Raw genomic sequence first — 20,747 nt, forward strand, 5'->3', positions numbered from 1 at the left:
ATTGAGAATTATTCAACAAAAATTACTTTAATTTCAACATTCCATTAAAAATTTAAAAATCATTCCTTTATCTTACTCTTTTTCAATAAATTCTTAAATGGGTATTTTTAAATTCGATTTTTTTAATAAACATTATTTATAGGGCTTGTAAGTACTCAACCATAAGATATTGAAACATTTAAATCTGTAATGATTTTTCTCTAAATCCTGAATATTTTCCAAGTGTAATTTCAAGAGCATTTGCAGGTAGACACTTTTAGCTAATCCGTGAAATTTCACACCCGCTGTGGTTGATTCTCATAAGGACCAGGTAGGTAACAACCCATCGAGAATCCTGCCTACTCACCTTTATTATTTGGCAAAGGATTTCGATGTTTGCCTCCTGGACACCCAAATCCCTTCCTCAACCGCTCCTTCTCTGGGGTTCCTCATCCCCTGCGCATTGTTTGTTTTAGCATTAAAATTGTCAACTTTATTATCTGTGCCGTGTTGTTTTATCCGAGCTCGGCTCATAAAAAAAGCCAATAACATTGCCGCTGATAAAGCCAACACTATCGCAGCGTAAGAGGAAAAAGAACAACAGCGAGTACAACTTGTTGGTAAGTTGCGCAGATATTACCCACAGTCGGCCTCGTCATCAACTCATAAAGTGCAGAGAAATGGGAGGCAATTAAAGCTGTGGGCAAAAGGTCAACAAGTCGATGAAAAGTTTAACGTAATTGGAAATCGACACTAAATCAACAGTGGGCTGCTCTGCCTTCAACTGGGCTCTACCAGTTTTAAGTCCATAAAAGATAGGCCCTGGGGTTCTAATGGATGTGGAATTTTATCCACCTAAAATATTCTTTTTTAAGTTTTCTTTCTTTTAAATTTTTTATGGCCAAGTCAGTTTATACTTTGGTTTCCCAGGCTTTAAACAACATAATTTCTAATTCAAAAATACTTTTTTAATATTTTCTTACTTATAAATAAATATTTTATTGCCTAGCCAGTTTATATTTTAGTACTTGTAAAAGATGGCCAGTCTTTAAAAAATAAAAAGGCAAAGTTTAAGACATACACTTTGCATAAACTTTAAGAAAACTGGTTCACAGGCTTTGTTGTTAATAAGGAAACCTGTAAAAGTGGCAAAAACCAGATGATTTAACCATTAATTCCAGGTTCACTTCTTCCTACTTACTACTCTTTGTTTCATTTTATTTATGCCATTAGTGAGTGCGATTCTTATCGCCTACTTTTTTTATAAAAAAAAAATCTGTCAGATTTACAATATTCACAGCTGTTGTCAGTTGAGTATATAGGAAATAAAGTGAATAAATAAAATCGCAAGCATCGTAATGACGATAAGGCAACAGCTGACAATCATGATGATGTTGCTGACCGACTGACAGAGTGATTGCTGAAATAAATCTCAATTGCGCTATATAGACTCGTTATATGCAAAACAACAATGGCCAGCAGCTTGATTTATATCAGCTGGCGCCAAGCTGAATGACAGCCCTGTAGGGAGATTATTTAGGGTTTCAGCAACATTTTAAAGTCGCTGAAACATTTTATTTTGTTTACAAAAGGTTAATAATGTATGGGGCTTATTGAGTGTGTTAAATAAAGTAAACATTATTTTTAAAGTAATTATAAAGAACCACAACATTTACAAATATTCTCATGATTATTAAGATCATAGATAGTTTATATTTTTGAAATCAAATTTTTCTACTTGGAGATGCTCAAAAAGAGTTCTGGTATGTTTTATTCTCATGAAAATATTTTTGAGTTTGCAATTTGTGTGTAATTTTTCGGATTTTCCCATCCGTGTAGATACTTTTTCTGTATTCTTGTAACTTTTCTCTTTTTTTCTTCCATTTTTAGCCACAACCATACGCACAATGCGAGGAGAGAAAATTGCACATAAACATTGTTCTGGCCATTTTTGGACTGCAGAACCCCCTCTTTCAGATTGTAGGAGTTGCATACAACTGACCGATCGAAAGAACTTGGCTGGCGCAAAGTAAAAGCTGGCTACTTCTGCCGATTGCCAACATTTCCAATTGCAGTTCGCTTTGGCCGGGCCAAAAAAGGAAATAAAATGCACGCGGGACAAGAAGGTTGGGATGGCTCAGTGTTTCCTTTTCTCAGTGGCCATAACGGATTTTTATGTGGTCAATGATCCTTGAGCAAACGCACCCGCTTCCAGGGAATTTCTCTTTGTTTGAGGCCCTGGGAACAAGATATTGTTTGCATAAAAAGCGGAAGAAAATGAGGGAAAAAACCACTAAAAGAAAAAGTTCACAGGAAGGGGCGTTGCTGCATCCGTTGGCATATTGGGAATTGCATTGGGAACTGTTCCATTGTCCTGCGGATCAATGGTCCTAGGGATGCCTCCTTCTATGTGCCTAATGCCTGCTCCTCTTGTTCCCTTTATGTTGAAATTTCATTACTTTACGGCTAGTTGGTTTCCACCAGGAGTAATTATCATCAGTTTTCCCCAGCCTGGCGGAAAACTAGGTCACATTCACAACCCAAAACCTTGGCCAAAATGCAAGTTATGTGCCAAACTTTTATGAAAACTAACGAACACTGGCGTATCTTATATCAAGCATTTTTTCTGGTTATAGGAAAAACTTTCATATTTGAAAATGGAAAAAATTTGAATTAAACTTTGAATCATTATGAATTCTCCTAGGGTTTCAAAGCAGTTTTTGGCCTGGCCAAAAGCTCACATTTCATTCCATTTTTGGCTGCAGCCGTGTGTCAAACATTTCCAGTTCATTAAAATGTAGCCAACGAGTTTGCCTTAGCCTTGACCATTTCTGTTTTCAGAATTTCTAAATTTGGGTTCTGTAAATTTATTCAAGTGTCTGAACATAAATTGAAACTATGCGATTTCTTATGCAATAAAGAATAAACATACATACCTAAATAAATTATATGAGTGCAGGACAAAGAAGGACTTACTCGAACTTTGTACAAGTTTGGAATTCCAAATAACACTCTGGCGGCTAATTATACATTATTCAAAGCATTCTCGAGTCCTCTTCTATTGGGTGTATGAAAGATAAAGTCAACGAACTTATGGAACGTCTGCACAAGGCTAAACTTTCCTCCAGAAAAAGTCTCCCCACCACCAACAGTTCGATGGCCAAAAAGTGACTCAAAAGAAAATTTTTGCAAATATTTGTCAACTGGAGGAGCTTCTTATATGTGTGTCTGCACATAAGTACTTTTATGTATTTACACTTGCATATATGAGTACATAAGTACAATACTTGTTTATCGATTTTCTGGCTGTCAAACTTGGTTTATTTGGCACTCTCACAGAGATTTATTCAGATAGTAAAAACGGGTAAGCCCCAAAAAATAAATCTACCTTCTCCTCTGAGCATGAGAAATGGCAAAATGTAGGTGGATTTAGCCCACAGAGGAAGAAAGAATAGAAAAACAAATAAGAACCATATGCCATCTTATGACTAACAGCTGTTTGGCCCAAACAAAAGGCCATAATGCGAAATGACAGGCAAGAAGTGCAACAACAACTGGTATAACAATACCTTGGAAAAAAACAATAATTATGCTGATGACGACTCAATTCAGGTTGCAAAACTTTTATTTCGCTGATCTGGGATAACCTATATTTCAGACAATATTATCTTTAGACTCATGAGAAGTTGGTACTTTCTAAAAATGACACACTCAAGATCTAGAATTTAAGTACTTTTAGCTGACATAAATACCTAAACCTCTAACCAAAATTCGTATAAATTTGTAATGTCTGGCTAAAAATAAATAAAAGACAGAAGCCAAGGGGCAAACATTAAGAGGCGATTACCATCTGTTTGTGGGTGAGTCACTTTGCGGATAGGGTCGGTGGTTCTCGTCTGATCCCCAGACTTTGAGCAGGAAGTGCAGTTTTATGCGGTGGCTTACCTGAAAGAACAAAGAAGAAAAATTATTATTAAATTAGCATTGAGGAAAAGGATTAAGTAGCGGAGGCAGACAGCGGCCTTAATGATTAATAACCACTTATTGTGCGGCGCCGCGACAATGTATCTGTATCTACAGACCGCATAAAGGGGCTACAACTTTCCCAAGATCCGTCAACATCGAGACGCACACGCGTTTCAAATAAATCATACGAATCGAGACCGGTCTCCTTTTCTTTGGTTTAAAGACCTCCCCGATTTGTCTTGAAAAATGTGAGACAAAAAAGTTGACTTTGAATGAATGGGAGAAGTACACAAAGATCTAATATTTAATAGATAATACAAATCATATTCAATTATAAAATTAATAACAATTATATTTCATATTATTTGTTCATATTAAAATGAATTAAGTCTTGTTCTCAAATATTGCTAACAAATTTTTTCGAATTGTTTTCGATATCGTTTTTTGTTTTCAGTGTATCCTGCCACAACAGCAATTAAAGCGCACAACTTGTTGTTGCTTAGCTTCAAGTGAAATCGATATCATTTATCGCATGGCGGAAAAACGGTTTCGGGTGAACATTTTTCGAGTCGGGTTTGGGCGGTCTGTGGGTTTCCCATTGCCATTGCCACTCCCCCCGGCCGCCCGTCAAACTTTTCTACCCACCGACGACAGACAACTTTTCAAGGTCGTTCGCTTGGTTAACTTGAGTTTTGCGGTCGCCGATGGGTAGAGCAAAATTTTGCCAATTAACTTTGCAAAAAACACAACAAAGAAACAACAGCAACAGGAGCATCATCAGAACTTTGGTCTGCATAGGGGAATATATTTCACAGATACAGATAGGGCAGCAAAAAAGATACACGAGCTTGTTTACCCGCTGCTGTGCTAAATTGAAAAAGCAAACAGTATTTTTATTAAAGAAAATAACTGGACAACAAAAATGAAAGCAAATTTATTTTAATGAAGTTGTATATTTGGGGTTGACCTTCTAAATATGTAGGTTCACTTAGGTAAAAAGTTTCTATAAATTTGTATTAACGAGGTAAAAAATCTCTCAAAATTATTTTTTTATAATAAAAAAAGAGAAATATATTTTAGCAATTATAATTTTGCCGAAACTCATAAAGATCCCCTAAATAGCCAAGTGTTGCCCAATATGGTAACCATTGTTTATCACTCTGAATAGGCACACAAATAAATAACATAAAAATGTTTCATGATTCGGCAGCTGAAAATTTGTGAAATTCGCACTTTACTCACACCCATATGGTCAGCAAACAATAATTTGGCATTCAGGTTCGGCGAGTGGTTATAGGAAAAGCAACTTCAACCGAGTCTGCTGCCAATTAATTGACATTATGGTGGTGAGCCTGGCGTTTTTATTTTGTTTTCTACATCGAAAATATGAGTTTGGGCATCTCGCTCCATTAGAGTTTATCCGGTTGGGCGGCCACCGTCGACCAGCTCCACAAAAAAGGCAGTCGGAACGGGTTCAGTGAACGAATTTAATTGATTTGCTCTTATATATAAAGCAGTTTTTTTATATTTGCTGCTTGAAAATGCGAAAGTCAAGCTGCCAACTAATTGCTGTGACTGTGGATGGTTCAGTTCAATGAAGTACGTGATGGACTTCAGGAGCTTCACAAAAGAAATGCCGGATCTGCGCCGCTTCGTTGATGGGTCTCTGTATTTACGGTCATATAATTGCTAATTGCAGCAATGCGTTTGCTTTAATTAACAAAAAAGGGGCTAAAGGACCAAGCGGGGGACATTAATTAAAGACCAAGATTAAGCGAGCGAAAAGGGGTGGCATCCTCCCAAAGGAAATGCAATAAATTAAAAGCGTTATAAAAAGGAGAAAATAAAAAGGGAATTTCGCCCGGCGGAAAATGTAATAAACTCAGCGGGCGTAAGTGCTGCAAGCTTGTGTTTAATGCAACGAATAAAAGCTGAGAATTCCTCAAAAGAAAACACTTGCAAACTAAAATATCCAGACACGCCCACCCCACACCCACTTTTTGGACTGAAAACACACACCTTGAACCAACTCGCTTGTATGCAAATTTCACTCCCCTTTCACTCGTGAAATTTCCTGCAACGTCAATAACACAAAAAACAACAAAATAAATGGAGGGAAAAATTCACAAGAAAAATAACAAGAACAATGGGTCATGTGGGGCATGTGTCACGGACGTGTAACCCGTGTAGAACCCCTCGAGTTCCTCGCAGCAAACCCCCAAGGACACTCATTAAAGGCTTAGGCTCGGGGAACGCGCAGCCGAAAGCAAATTTGAGCTGGGCTCGAGAAATTCGTAGTAAATGCACAATGTATCTGCATCTGGGAGATGATAAACTTGCATCCGCATCTGGGCCCGTTTGGCTTGCTCTTATCTCTGGCCAAGTGGCTATACCCTTGCGACCGCCCAAGGACGCATAAATTAACACCCTTTCGGGCCTGTTCCTTGTTTTTGTTTTGACGCAATCGATAACAAAGAATCTGGCTGGAAATTAATTGCGGGCTCACAAAAATAACAGGGCACGACCCGCATGGAATGAAATATCCAGTGGCATCTACAGTTCCCAGAACTCCTCCTCCAAGGAACACCATTAAGAAGTGACAAGGACACACAACTGAAACGGCAGCTGCTGTATCCGAGAAACCAAAGAAATCAAAGGAAATGTGCTAAGTACTTTCTTAAGTAAAGAATTTATAAAAAACATATGGAAAAGAAAACCAAATATACGTAGGTTAGTCGTGAAATTATTTATAATAAATTATAATGGCCTTCATATAAAATATATCTTTATATTACATGGTCTTGAAAAACGCATTTCAGCCTATCAAATTATAACAAGAACTGCGTCAGATGTCGTAAAATTCCATAAAAAAACGATAAAAAGCCTTCATATGGGGGTTAAGCTCGCTTATACGAACGTCAAATTCTATCACTCAAGAAAAAACCATTCAAGGCAGGCCGCAGTCCGAAAAATATCAAAAGACTTCAAATTTCAGTTCCAACATTTCGCCACCAAGAAAATCTGCAACAATTACGCTATTTTCGGGCTAGACTATACAAATAATAAAAGTGAAATCTATGCTTAGAGGCGAGAAAATCAAGTAAAAATGTAATCTACGAAATCAATGAAACTTTCTTTTTACTGATGGCTGATGAAAGCGGTCGGCCAAAAAGCATGACGAGCGGAAAACCCGAAAGGCTTTCCAAGATCTATGGGAAATTGCATGACCATTACTTTCGAGAGAAACGGAAGTGCTCTGAAAAGATATGGCGATGACTTGGCCGAGGGTCTTATATATTGTAAATACATATTTTTTTTCCGCGGAGGTAATTGAAGCTAATTGGGTTAACCTTATTTCTTTGTGCTTAATTAATCCCGCCAAAAGTCTAGAGAACATGCACGATCACTTGACTCTCTGGCGCCTGTGCGAAAATATAGAAGCATATTTAAAATTTATTTTCTCTGGGAACTGGACTGACCAGTTTGGCCTGTAAAACATTTTTTTTTGCTCTTTGCCAGAATTGTATCTCATCAAATGATTCACCAGCCAGTTCTACGAAACGCCGCATTCGCTGTCATGCTAATGAGAAGATGAGACACTCCGCCCAAGGGGCAAGATGAGGCACGTCTGTACAAACATATGCACAGAAGCATGGCAAATGATTTGCCCCGGTGAATCTTCGCCAATGAACTCTGGGGGGCCAATGGAGAAGAAGCCCTCTCGCCACCTCTTTGACCCAATTGAGTTGAGCAATTCACTGATGCTGTTTATTAGATTTCAAGCTGCGCACAATTGTGTCCGTCACTCTAAGCTTGATTTGTCAACAGCTCGCCATTTGCATCCATCTGCGCCCGCACGCATTTCTCAGATAGTTTAGCTTTAACCGCGTTCCAAGCGTGTAACCGATGCCTTGTTCTAGTGTGTAATTAAACCGATTATCGCAATGGGGGAATTTGATCAAATGAAGCTTATTTAGCGGGCTGTCGAGACAGGAAGCTCGTTCCACTTAGATATGAAACCAGCGAGAAGATGGCGGTTGCATCTTAAAGATATTTTGAAAACAATCTTTCTTGCAAAATTACATTTCTACCATCTTTACCAACGGAAGTGCTTCCCTTTTAGGATTTGGTTTGTTTTCTGGATCATAATATATATTTAATATAAAGAAGAAGGACGATAAAAAAACCTCTCAGTGTCAATCTTCTTAAGAATATAACATTCATTCAAATTTATCATTTCGTTTAGTTCAAAGCTATGAATCATTTGCGAAACATTTTTTTTTTACAGAACTTTGTAATAATAATAAGAAATAATACTTGTGAAAATATTTATGCTTATAGCTAATAATTTTCAAAATTATTTTTGTGAGTCCCCAACATTTTTGTTGGTCCCCACAAAAACGTCGATTGTTCCACTGGACTTAAAAGTACCTCGTATAATTTTTATGGTATTTGGATAAACTACTGGATATGCTGACATATGTGCATATAATGCCGGCATTTGTTTGATGGCAAATGCACAGAGGCAAGCCTTCAGGCCACAGGACAAACATTGCGGCCAATTGTTTGCTTGTTCAACTGCCAACCGAATTGACAATTTGTCCACCGTTCAATCTGCCAGCAATTACACACGAAATAACAAGCAATCCGGGCATACCGAGAGGTTCTTCAGAATTCCGCGTTATGTAGGTACACAGAAGAGGGCTTGAGACAGCTTGTCGTGGCTGCATATTTGTTTGCGAATCGCTATCGACGACTGCAGGCGGGGAAATCGATGCACTTTGCGAAATTGGAGCGACTTCGAGCAGGGAAATTGGAGCGGATCAGGCGGAGAGAAGTCTTAGCAGTGGTCGCAGCGACACGCTCTACATCTTTTCAGCCACGCTCCACGGCAATTTGATGAAATGGCAAGGCGCAATTGACATTTTACGTAATCCGGCATTAATTGCCAGCGCGACCAATCAAATGTGCTGAGCCGTCGAGCCATTAAATAATAAATTCGAAAAACAAAGCACTACGAGAAAGGTCCACAGGGCGTCTTAAAAGCATTGTGATTCATAGAGCTTCCTCCTCCAGCCAGGTTGACTCAGAGCACGTGCACGGTGTGTCTTTATTAAAACTCGAAATGTATCTAAGTTAGTGGGGTTAGCCACAGTGGGGTGGCGTGCTCGAGGTGCGAGTGCTCATTGTGTAAGTGGTAAGCCAAATGAGTCATGTAGTAAAACAAGTGCAATTGTTGCAAATGGCGTGGGAAGGACACAAAAGGTTGCGGAATTATTTAAGGAGTGTTGAAGCCAAGGTTGCTTCTACAAGGACGGTAAATAAATAAATTACACTATATAAAAAGGGGTACTTATTCCGAAAAAGGGAAAAATATATATTAAAAGCTTACTTATAAAAAACCATTAAAGTCGAAGAATGACCCTAAAGAAATGATAGCCCAAACAAACCAAGCTTAATCTTTTAAAGCATTTTCTTTATTATTTTGTATTATTTAATGAGCTTTCCATTTGCTGCCTAATAGACCAGAAACAATAGCCCAAACTTTCCCCTAACACCATCTAGCACTCATTGTTTTGCCATGCCGAACACATAAAAGTAATCGACCCTATTGCCATAAATTCCACTAGAATACTTTATATAAATAAGCTCCCTTGATGTTAAATAGTTTTTTATCAGCTCGCCAAGTGCCTTGCGAGTGGCACATATGTAAGTGAAGGCAAGTACGTTTGTACATCCGGCGGAAATGTTGTGTTGAAGGGAGCTTTAATAAAATAAAGTTTTATTGAAAGAATTCCGGGAATGGTGTGTGCCAGGCAAAATTACCCCTCGATAAAATGGTCCTACAGATAGTGACAGCTTTAAATGACTAACTTTCCAATTCGCCTTGGAACTTCACGCTTTGCATAACCGCAATTAACTAATGTCGGTTAATGAGAGCCCGACAAAGAAAAATGTTGACACGTGCCAGGTGCAAATGGAGCTTGGGTAAGCAGGTGTAACAATTACTTTTGACTTGCAGGGCACTTGGGAAATTAAGTAACGTTTTAAAAACAGTTACAACTTTTTAGCACCCCTTATTCTTTAAAATGACTTTTTGCTTTTAGTTTTATAAGCCAAATCCAAATTTAGTTTAAATAATACAAATTTGTATTTATCTTTTGAGAGATTGTGGTTCCAAAATATTTGACATGTGATATATTCATCAACAGAAATTATTATGTCCATAAAAATTCCAAAGCAAATGCGTAATAGTTATGTTATCTTGCAGTTTTTATTATAAATTATTTAATATGATGTGTTATATAATAAAAAGTTGCATTACTGCCACTGAAATATATTTTTTCCGTCCTCATCTTCACTCGCCCCCCTTGTTTTTCACATTTATTAATTAACGCGTTTGAACAATGGAATCCACTCAGCTGGAGCAGAGGAGCTGTTGCTCTAATCTTTGGGCTTTGTCTTGGCGCGGAGATACTTTTCCGCAGTCCCCCGTAGTCCCTGCCCCGAAACTCTTGACCGTCGGGGGGCTACTTTATGGTTCGTTGGCTCTGCTCTCAATATATTATGTACTTCAGCCAGCAAGAAGCTCAGCGGCGACATCCCCATCTGCTTATCGCTCTTCGATAAATCGAGGAAAACTGCTCAGATCCCCGGGAGCAGAAGTATAAGTATAAAGTAAAACAAAATAACAGATGAGATGCAACCAGCCTCCAAATGTGTAGCACAAAATTTCCCGAGATAAAAATAAAATTTCATGGAGGTGGAGAGCCCACAGAATATTAGCGCCGGCCTGCTAATTCAATTAGCCAACGGTTGACGGTGTTTTTTCCGTTTCGGTGTTTATGGGTCGAAAATTTAGGTTTCGTTTTGTTTACAGGAGCCTCTAATGGTCGCCGGATGGCTTTTGAGGTTTACACCAAGTGTTTAGCATAGTGGAAGCATAATGTGACAACATCTTGCCTGACCTAACACAATTTTAATGGGCCTATAGAGAAGGGAAATAAAAACATGGTCGTTAGGTTCAGTGACTTTAATTTGTATTTCTATCATGTTCAGATTATTTTTTTTTCCACTTTTTTTTTAGGTTTGAATTGTTAAAATCATCAGTACATTATTTAAGATTGTTTTATAGGTATAATATAATTTTGTGCTTAAAAACAGACTAAAACTTGATCTAGAAACCATATTATCATATCATGCTAATTTATTTATTACAATATTTTCTATTATATTACATTTTTTAAATTATCATTCAACTATTTTAGATCATATAATTGGCATATCATAATTTTAAAGTTAAAGATCTAATAAAATGGTCTAAACGGGAACTAGAAAGCATATCATTTATGCTTAGCACATTTCTTTCACTGGTTTTATCACACTGACCCATTTCTAGCATTTCTAGCACCTCCATAAATTTTCTTGTTCCAGTTAGCTTGGTAGTGTAATTTACAAAGTGCGAAGCTCCCAAAAAACACCTCTACAGACCCGAAGGCAAACACATAAAATGTATTTACAGATGGCAGCAACAAAGCGCTGTTAACCAAAACTTGTACAAACTTTTGTAAAAAACGAGAACGTAAACAGAAATCGGGTGTTTTACAGTTCAGTGACCTCAAAAAGCAGCTACGTCATCATTGTAGAGGATGTCGCCGCAGTTCTTCATCGTCTGTTTAGTTTTCAAAATAAGCACAGAGCACACCTACGCACTGCCGGTGAAAGAGAGGGGTTTGGCTGGATAAAAAGAGACAGACCGATGGGCATGAGTGATTCCCAGTGCGTCGGACTGCGAAAAGTGCAATTTGCAAATGCAACTGCAACTGCAACAGTCGAAAAGTTCGCAAATGACTCACAATGAAGGTGAATTAGCAACTGTCCAGGCACGAAACGAACCCAAAACTGAACCCGAGCCCAGCTCACTGACCATAACCAGGAAGAGGTGCCAGCTTGCACTGCGAGAAACGTATGCTCTTATGAAAAATAATCAGAGAAATGTAAGGCTAATGCTTTGAAACAGAAAGGTACTAAATTATCAGATTTCTATTTTTAAAATTTTTTATTCTTTTCATTTTTATTTCACATTAAACAAAAAAAAGTAGTAGTGAAAAAAACTTTTTTTTTCTTTTTTTAAATAAATATTTTGTAACTTTTAATAGATAATATACAATTATCAATAATTTTAATAATTTAAATCAAAATAAATATACCTTAGATCTTTACAAAAATAGGAAAACTACTATCACACTTTAAAAAATAATAAAATCAAATACATTTTTTTTATTAATTTCAAGAAGAATAATTTTATGCTATTTGAGAGAAGGTGCAGCAATAAATATTGCTTAAATAATATAGAATTAATATACGACTTGTTCCTTCTTTGGGATTTGTATAAAGTGGTGGGATATTATTTTTTTCAGTGTCTATTCCCAGCTTGCTCCCGGATTCACTCTAGCGTGCTGTCCCATTTCCGTTGCGAATATTTTGTGCCGCCGTTGTCGTCGCATCCCATTACTGATGCCAGTCAGTGCACAACAAAAATCCCAATAGCTCTATGCATAAATTAACCTAACCGAAACCGAAACAGAACGAGAGAGTGAGCTGCAGAGTGCTATTTTCCATTAAGATCCCCGAGCTCGGTTTGTCCTCCGTTTTTATGATTATTTATTCACTTGATTGCTTTTGGCCTTTCACTGTTCTCTGAACCGCTCGAGTCTCATCTCCCAGCTAACCTCGCCTCAGTTCTTTTATTTTGATTAATCATCGAGGGGGCTTACCTTGTGCCCGGCTCATCTCCTTCACCTCAGCCTTGCCCTGCAGTCGCGCTGCACAGCCCCTTTCCATTATGCTCCCCTTCCTGGTTAAAATTCCCAATCAAGCGTTGCATTGGCATTGCACAATAACAACATCAGGCACAATTGATGCCTGACGGAGTGCACTGTGACAAAATACTGGTAAATTTGGGATGCAATTAGAATACCTCTCTAGGAAATGATAGATGTATATATTAGCCACAGTGACTAATGTTTGACTGAGATACAAATAGGTTAACTAAGGAGCCTCATCTTAATATCTGGAATTTGAACCCTAAAACCTCGTAGTAACATAAAAACTTTTTAGTATTTGATGTATAATAAGGTATTAAACTACCTTATAACCTTTTTTTAAACTACAATTTTCTATTAATTATTATCATCATACATATATCATGAAAAACCTTATAAACTTGCTTGCATTTCTCCGTGTAACTTGACTGCATTTCATCTCTCACGGCGGGAATTTCTTTGTTATTTGTTTGGCTGCCTGTTTAGAGGAAATTGCTGCTGCTGCTGCAAACAAACGTGATTTCCTCTGGCTGTTGGCATAAACAAAGTTGCTCAAGTGCTTTCTTGGGGCGTTCCTTCTTGGCTTCACTGTACAGGGTGCCGAATCTCTCTCCCACCGAATGAATGACTAATGCAAAAGCCACATTTCCTTTGCGGGGTTGTCGGGAAAACTCACCCTGGTTAAGTTAGGGAAATAGAGTCATAAATAACACGAGTTGCCCTCTAACCGAACACTTTGTTTCAGTATTTTTGTCTCGAGAGTGGTAAATACAAAAGTTATATCCTGCACCCTCCCCTGTGTTTTGTGGTGCAATTAAACCAGCTTTAATTTAGGCTTAATCTTGGCCCTGCATTGGTCACACACGTATGCACCAACCCCTCACTTTGGGATGATAATCGAGGGGAATCCCGGCCACGTGGCCAGGTCAAAAGTGAATCAGCGAGTCGGCCACGCTGCACGTGTCCTCTTTCTGCCACAATTATATAGTAATGACCCACTCAATTCAAGGCAAATCCATTTTTATCGATTTCTATCTGAGTTGTGAGGGGGAGGCCAATGGGCTGGGAATTTGATTGTAATATTGCACTTCATAGGGAACAAAGAGAGCTAAATGATTACAAAATCTTTGCACAAAAGGGGAATACTTTGTTAAAGTTCTTAACCTTATATATGATATTTGCTTCTTTAACTGGAATAAAAGACATGTATTTCATTGCATTCATTCTTCAACTACTTGATATATTGACAGTTTGCCTCATTCATCTATTATTTCTTAATTGCCGCGGGGTATCCTCTCCTCAAGCTGGACTTTCAAGTAGATTTCCTGGAGTCTATCCATAATACCCCTTTGTCAAGCTCTCTAAACACGTTCTATGAGGCGACGCAATTTATGCAAATGTCGTCCAATTCCAAGTCGCAGACCAGGAGACAGACACTACTAATATATGCATGCTCAGAGGCTTCCGTTGCGAGTCGAGACTCAGGGAATTGAAGAAGTGTATCGGAGGAGCTCGTTCCATTTAAATTCTTTTGACCTGACTCAATCAAGAGACGCTTGATGTGCAGTTCGGTTCAGTTAAGATCTGAAAATTCTGTAAATTGACTTGAGCCTCAATTATGACGGTCATTATGATCACTGAACACTTAAGTTACCTCTCAGCTAGCAACTAACTTAGGTAGGTGAACAACTATTTAGTTGGGCAGTTGCATTTCAATGCAGTTTACTTGATTCTGGCCAAGTTGAGCCGGCTCCCACGCTCTTAGCCAAGCCCATTTAAGACCCCAACAATGCCGCATACTAATGATCCTCCTGTCTTGCCTTTTGCTCGTGATAATGATAATGGTAAGTTGTTCAACTTGGGTAAACAAAGGGCGTGATAAAGAAAACAAACCAGACCTCTATCTGTTTTGGGGGCGTGCCTGAAGAGGTCCCAAAAAAGGCATGGGAATTATGCATAAAAACATGTAAGATGACAGGAAACGGACGAATTAAGTCATAGGAGACATAATACCGAACAACCTTTTATTATAAAGATCAAATTCTGATATTTTTTAGTGAGTATTAAAGGTACTTTACAATCTCTGCCATAATTCATACAAAATTATATCTCATAATGTAATTATAATAGTTAAAACCATTTTTTATTTGTTCCCCTGAGTTAATAACACTTTATTACACATTTTTTCAGATAATTATCTGGCCAACCTCCTACTCAATTTTGAGTAACGAGTCTTACCTCATCTAACCGCTTACTTTCGGCCATTTCGGCCTGTGGCTTATGCTTGCTGCTTTGCCATATAATTGCGCAAATGACATAAAAATGGTTAAGAAAACGCCAGCCAGTTGGCAACTGCAAATCGAACAATGGCAACAGCTTAGCCGCGAACAAGAAACGAGTTGCCAAAAGAAGAGTTGGCCAGAATATGGAGGTTCGAGTTCGGGCTCGAGTGTGCGCCTAAGGCGCTGACCTTTTGGGGCCAGAATTGATGACAATGAAAAGCACGTAAAAAGTGAATACACGCGGACCTGAAAAAAAGATTTAACAGTACCCCAGAAGTGTTGGAAAAAATGGTGACCCACAAAGAGGCTTTTTTAACCGTGAAGTAAAGGGAAAAAGTTGCCGAAGAAAGTTTTTAACTGACAGATAAATCTGCCACAATGAGAGTAAAAGTAAAGCACGCCGCTGCATTTCAAATCAATTTTTACTTTTGTAGTTTTTTGGGTTTTTTTTTTTTCGCGGACAAGGGCCAAACGAATCATTTGAGTTGCTAAATGTAGTGCTACGTGAGTGAAGGTAATCAGTGAATTAGCATGGAAAGTGCTGCCCAAGGGGCGCCTTTTCTATCTGGCAACTACGTGAGATTTTGATAAACGCCGCACTCAGATAAGCCAAACGCCCAACCTGCCAATGGCCGACAAACACCCCGGATGGCACTCATCAGAAATGGGCAAAACAAAGCGAAAGCCACTCCACAGATAACCAAGTGGCCAAAGTGGCAGGCTTCGAGGTGCGGATTGGGAGGGCCAAGAGGTGTCGCAGTGCCCGTCTATACATCTCTATCTATACATCTCTGTGCCAATCCAGAGGCCCTGCAACGAATCTCTAGTCGAACTGGCCAGCCGGCGTCAAAGTCAACAAAATAGAAGCTGGTTTTTCAAGGTTGTTCGGATGGGCGAGAGTTTAACAAAGGCGGGTTGGGGGGCTTAGCCAGGGAAATGGAACAGGGCACAGTGGTAATGAGTAACATTCATTATACATAAGTTTAAAAAAAAAATCCCTTAAAATACACACACTACTACTAATAGGATTATTATCCTAAAACCTGAAAACTCATTGTTCTATGCCAAATATTTCTATAAATTAATTGATTTTACATGGGAGTCCCATTACCATTTGTCTTATGCGATTTTAATGGTTCAAGCCTTTATGTGCCTCGCTTTGGAAGTAGCCCAACCCCAAAGTGAATCACAAACTGGTAGTTTATCTAACTTATTTCCACATTCCATTTGTGGTTTGGCTGTGGTTGGCACCACCAACACTTGCTCGAATTGTTATCTATTTTGCCGAAATAAATTTAAAACATTCTTGGGCTGAGCTTTTCTAACCACTGTACTTGTGCGTGCCTGCGGGTTGAACTTGATTAGGCAACAAACTCGATTCGAGATCCGCAAAAATATTGATTGGAATCAGTTTTCCATAATATGGTTGGGTAGCTAGAGAATACAATGTTCACCCACGTAAAATTGCATTTCTTAGTAATTTAAATAACTTACTTCATAAAAAATCTTTTGTTTCTAATGACATCTGTTTGCATTTTCCTGGAGAGGACCTACCACTTCTATCCTATTGCACCGCCATATGACAGCATTATTAAATTATTTCGGTATTTGTAGTGTTTACTAAACAAGTTCATTTATTATGAGCAATATTTCATATTTGTATAATTATCCTAACATTTAATTTTTAAAAATTTGTTAAATAAATTTTTATAAGAAATCAGATATATTACCCTAATAATTGATTTTCGAAATAGTTGTTTTTCAAGTAGGTTGTTTATAAGCAAATGTAAGATGCATTTTCAACAATGGATGTGTATAATTTTTTTTGGTAGTTCCTTATAAAGTGGGTTTCTATTTCCATGGTAACCACATAGGGTATTTGGAACATTTCCACCTGTGGGTAAGGTATCTATGTGGACATTTCCCCCAGGACTGCTCGGCACTCACCTTTTGGCTTTTGGAACGCTGTCGCTTCCGCCGGCTGGAGGATGTGTCGTTGCAAGCATGTGTTGAGCAGCAGCAGCGGCAGCAGCACCAAGTGCAAGTGCAACATCTTTGGAGCGTTGCTACAGGGCTGCCGTCGATGGTGTTGCAGGGGGATATTTGCTTTTCTGCTGGCGATAGTAGAACTTGCTGTTGCCGCGGGGCCAGAGTGCTGACATCACACTTCCTGCAGCATCTTTCGGGTTTGATGGGTTGGTTGGGCGGCGGCGGTTGGGGTTTCGTTTCAAAAACAGGATGGGGACTTTCGGAAAAAACTCCCTTGCATTTGCAACATTCAAAAAGAAACCGGGTCTCCAGCAACAACGACAACAACAACTAATCACGCGCGAAACCGAGAACAAAAACAACACACATTCACAAAGCGCTGCTGCTATTATAACGGCTTTTGCCTGGTGCTCTGTTTTGCTATCTGTTGTTGGCTCTCTCCTCGCAGCACCCCTCTCGCACTCGCTCTCTCGTGCTTTGCAGAACTTTTGGCCTTGCCTTCCTATTGGAATTTTCTAATCTGCGAGGCGTCTTTGTGGCTCACCGCTCGCCGAAATCACTTGCACATATCCGAGTCGGTGCCAGTTTAGCCTTTATTTTCGGGGCTTTAATTCAATTTACTTTAGCTCAATCGCCGCACACACACACGGAACGCACAGACACACGCGCGACGAGAGCAGGGCGACCGCGACACAACCTACCAGTTCGCTGTCCGAATTTGTTTTGAATGCTCCCACACGCACACACACGGGAATCGAACGGCCGACAACGTAAGTGCAACGTAAGCCAACGTAAGTGTGGGGCTTTTCTCTGCTAGACGCTCATCGAAGTTCGGAACCAGGGATGGCGAAAGGGGGACAGCAACAACGTAAGTGTCACTGTAGGATTTAACAGCGCTGTTAAGATGCTTCAAAATCTAACAGCGACAGAGTTTAGTCGGTATTTTTTTTTACTAGTGTGGGATATTTTTGTACTTGGTTTTTCGGGATTTGTCTGAAAAGGAAATGCACTAAAACAGCAGCAGCTATAAGGATGGTGTAAGAAACCCAGGAATCAGCCCAGTAAAGTACGGCACACCAGAGAGTTGGGTTCCCCATTTGGGCCTGCATCATATATTTTTTGAATAAAATCTTTCAATTAAATAAGTACATTTTATGTATGATCAGCTTATTTTATTTAATTTTTTTTTGTCAAATTTCCTTGGAGTCTTTTTTTGGCAACGTAATTATAAGAGTATAATCCACAATGCTCTTTCTTGATTTATTAGGGAATCTGTAAATTTATTTTTAGAATATTTCCTACCTAAAGCATTGTTACTAAACAGTGTATGTATGTTCGCCAAGCTGTTTCTACAATGGGCCCGCCTTGTGCGGGAAAACTTTTATTTATTTAAACATTTTTTTTTAACCCTTACACTAAACTTGCTCATCAGCCGAAAGAATTCCTAGCTCTAAGAAATTACGGCCTTCATACACTCCCTGCAGAAGATGTGCCCGCAAATTTGGCCATTAAACATTAAAATTACTATTGGTAGTGGTTTTATGGCCCTACTAACCTCCTTAGAAAATCTTCTGTCAATGGATTGGAGGGAAAGAAAGATTTACTTCTCGACGAGGCCTTTGCAGGAGAGGTTAGACTCCGTCTCCCAAGTTTCATCCTTGGCGCTGAGGCCCTTCCACCTGAAGCGGTACAGGCCGACAACCAAATAGTACGATTCTCATCGTCCTTGTAAAACTTTTCAATTACATTTCAGGACACATGGTTGAAATGAAATTTAAAATTGTTTCGTACATTTTTAATAAATAATATTCGAAAGAAGGAATAACTTCTCAATTAGGCCTTCGCAGGAGAGGTTTGACTCCGGCTCCCAAGTGTCATCCTTGGCGCTGAGGCCCTTCCACCTGAAGCGGTACAGGCCGACAACAAAAAATTTTTTCGTACATTTCTAATAAATGATATTCGAAGAAAAGAATTACTTCTGGATGAGGCCTTAGCAGGAGAGGTTAGACTCCGTCTCCCAAGTTTCATCCTTGGCGCTGATGCCCTTCCACCTGAAGCGGTACAGGCCGACAACCAAATAGTACGATTCTCATCGTCCTTGTAAAACTTTTCAATTACATTTCAGGACACATGGTTGAAATGAAATTTAAAATTGTTTCGTACATTTTTAATAAATAATATTCGAAAGAAGGAATAACTTCTCAATTAGGCCTTCGCAGGAGAGGTTTGACTCCGGCTCCCAAGTGTCATCCTTGGCGCTGAGGCCCTTCCACCTGAAGCGGTACAGGCCGACAACAAAAAATTGTTTCGTACATTTCTAATAAATGATATTCGAAGAAAAGAATTACTTCTGGATGAGGCCTTAGCAGGAGAGGTTAGACTCCGTCTCCCAAGTTTCATCCTTGGCGCTGATGCCCTTCCACCTGAAGCGGTACAGGCCGACAACCAAATAGTACGAATCTCATCGTCCTTGTAAAACTTTTCAATTACATTTCAGGACACATGGTTGAAATGAAATTTAAAATTGTTTCGTACATTTTTAATAAATAATATTCGAAAGAAGGAATAACTTCTCAATTAGGCCTTCGCAGGAGAGGTTTGACTCCGGCTCCCAAGTGTCATCCTTGGCGCTGAGGCCCTTCCACCTGAAGCGGTACAGGCCGACAACAAAAAATTGTTTCGTACATTTCTAATAAATGATATTCGAAGAAAAGAATTACTTCTGGATGAGGCCTTAGCAGGAGAGGTTAGACTCCGTCTCCCAAGTTTCATCCTTGGCGCTGATGCCCTTCCACCTGAAGCGGTACAGGCCGACAACCAAATAGTACGAATCTCATCGTCCTTGTAAAACTTTTCAATTACATTTCAGGACACATGGTTGAAATGAAATTTAAAATTGTTTCGTACATTTTTAATAAATAATATTCGAAAGAAGGAATAACTTCTCAATTAGGCCTTCGCAGGAGAGGTTTGACTCCGGCTCCCAAGTGTCATCCTTGGCGCTGAGGCCCTTCCTCCTGAAGCGGTACAGGCCGACAACAAAAAATTGTTTCGTACATTTCTAATAAATGATATTCGAAGAAAAGAATTACTTCTGGATGAGGCCTTAGCAGGAGAGGTTAGACTCCGTCTCCCAAGTTTCATCCTTGGCGCTGATGCCCTTCCACCTGAAGCGGTACAGGCCGACAACCAAATAGTACGATTCTCATCGTCCTTGTAAAACTTTTCAATTACATGGTTGAAATGAAATTTAAAATTGTTTCGTACATTTTTAATAAATAATATTCGAAAGAAGGAATAACTTCTCAATTAGGCCTTCGCATGAGAGGTTGGACTCCGGCTCCCAAGTGTCATCCTTGGCGCTAAAGCTCTTTTACCAGACGCTTAGTACGATTCTCATCGTCCTTGTAAAACTTTTCAATTACATTTCAGGACACATTGTTAAAAAGAAATTTAAAATTGTTTCGTAAATTTTTAATATATAATATTCGAAAGAAAGAATATCTTCTCAATCAGGCCTTCACAGGAGAGGTTTGACTCCGGCTCCCAAGTGTCATCCTTGGCGCTGAGGCCCTAACACCTGAAGCGGTACAGGCCGACAACAAAAAATTTTTTCGTACATTTCTAATAAATGATATTCGAAGAAAAGAATTACTTCTGGATGAGGCCTTAGCAGGAGAGGTTCGACTCCGGCTCCCAGGTGTAG

General features: G+C 39.1%; 1 protein-coding gene across 1 annotated transcript in view; it reads right to left on the reverse strand.

The window, feature by feature from the left end:
• LOC108024651 (disintegrin and metalloproteinase domain-containing protein 12) overlaps nucleotides 1-17,753 on the reverse strand; it is a 33,864-nt gene extending 16,111 nt beyond the window's left edge. Inside the window, exon 1 of the mRNA XM_017094711.3 lies at nucleotides 17,000-17,753. Coding sequence (XP_016950200.2) covers nucleotides 17,000-17,105 — 106 coding nt within the window. The 5' untranslated portion in view covers nucleotides 17,106-17,753. The remainder of the gene's footprint in view (nucleotides 1-16,999) is intronic.
• Nucleotides 17,754-20,747: the final 2,994 nt, after the last annotated feature.

This window comes from Drosophila biarmipes, chromosome 3R, assembly GCF_025231255.1.
Source record: "Drosophila biarmipes strain raj3 chromosome 3R, RU_DBia_V1.1, whole genome shotgun sequence".
In the NCBI taxonomy this organism is placed as follows: domain Eukaryota; kingdom Metazoa; phylum Arthropoda; class Insecta; order Diptera; family Drosophilidae; genus Drosophila; species Drosophila biarmipes.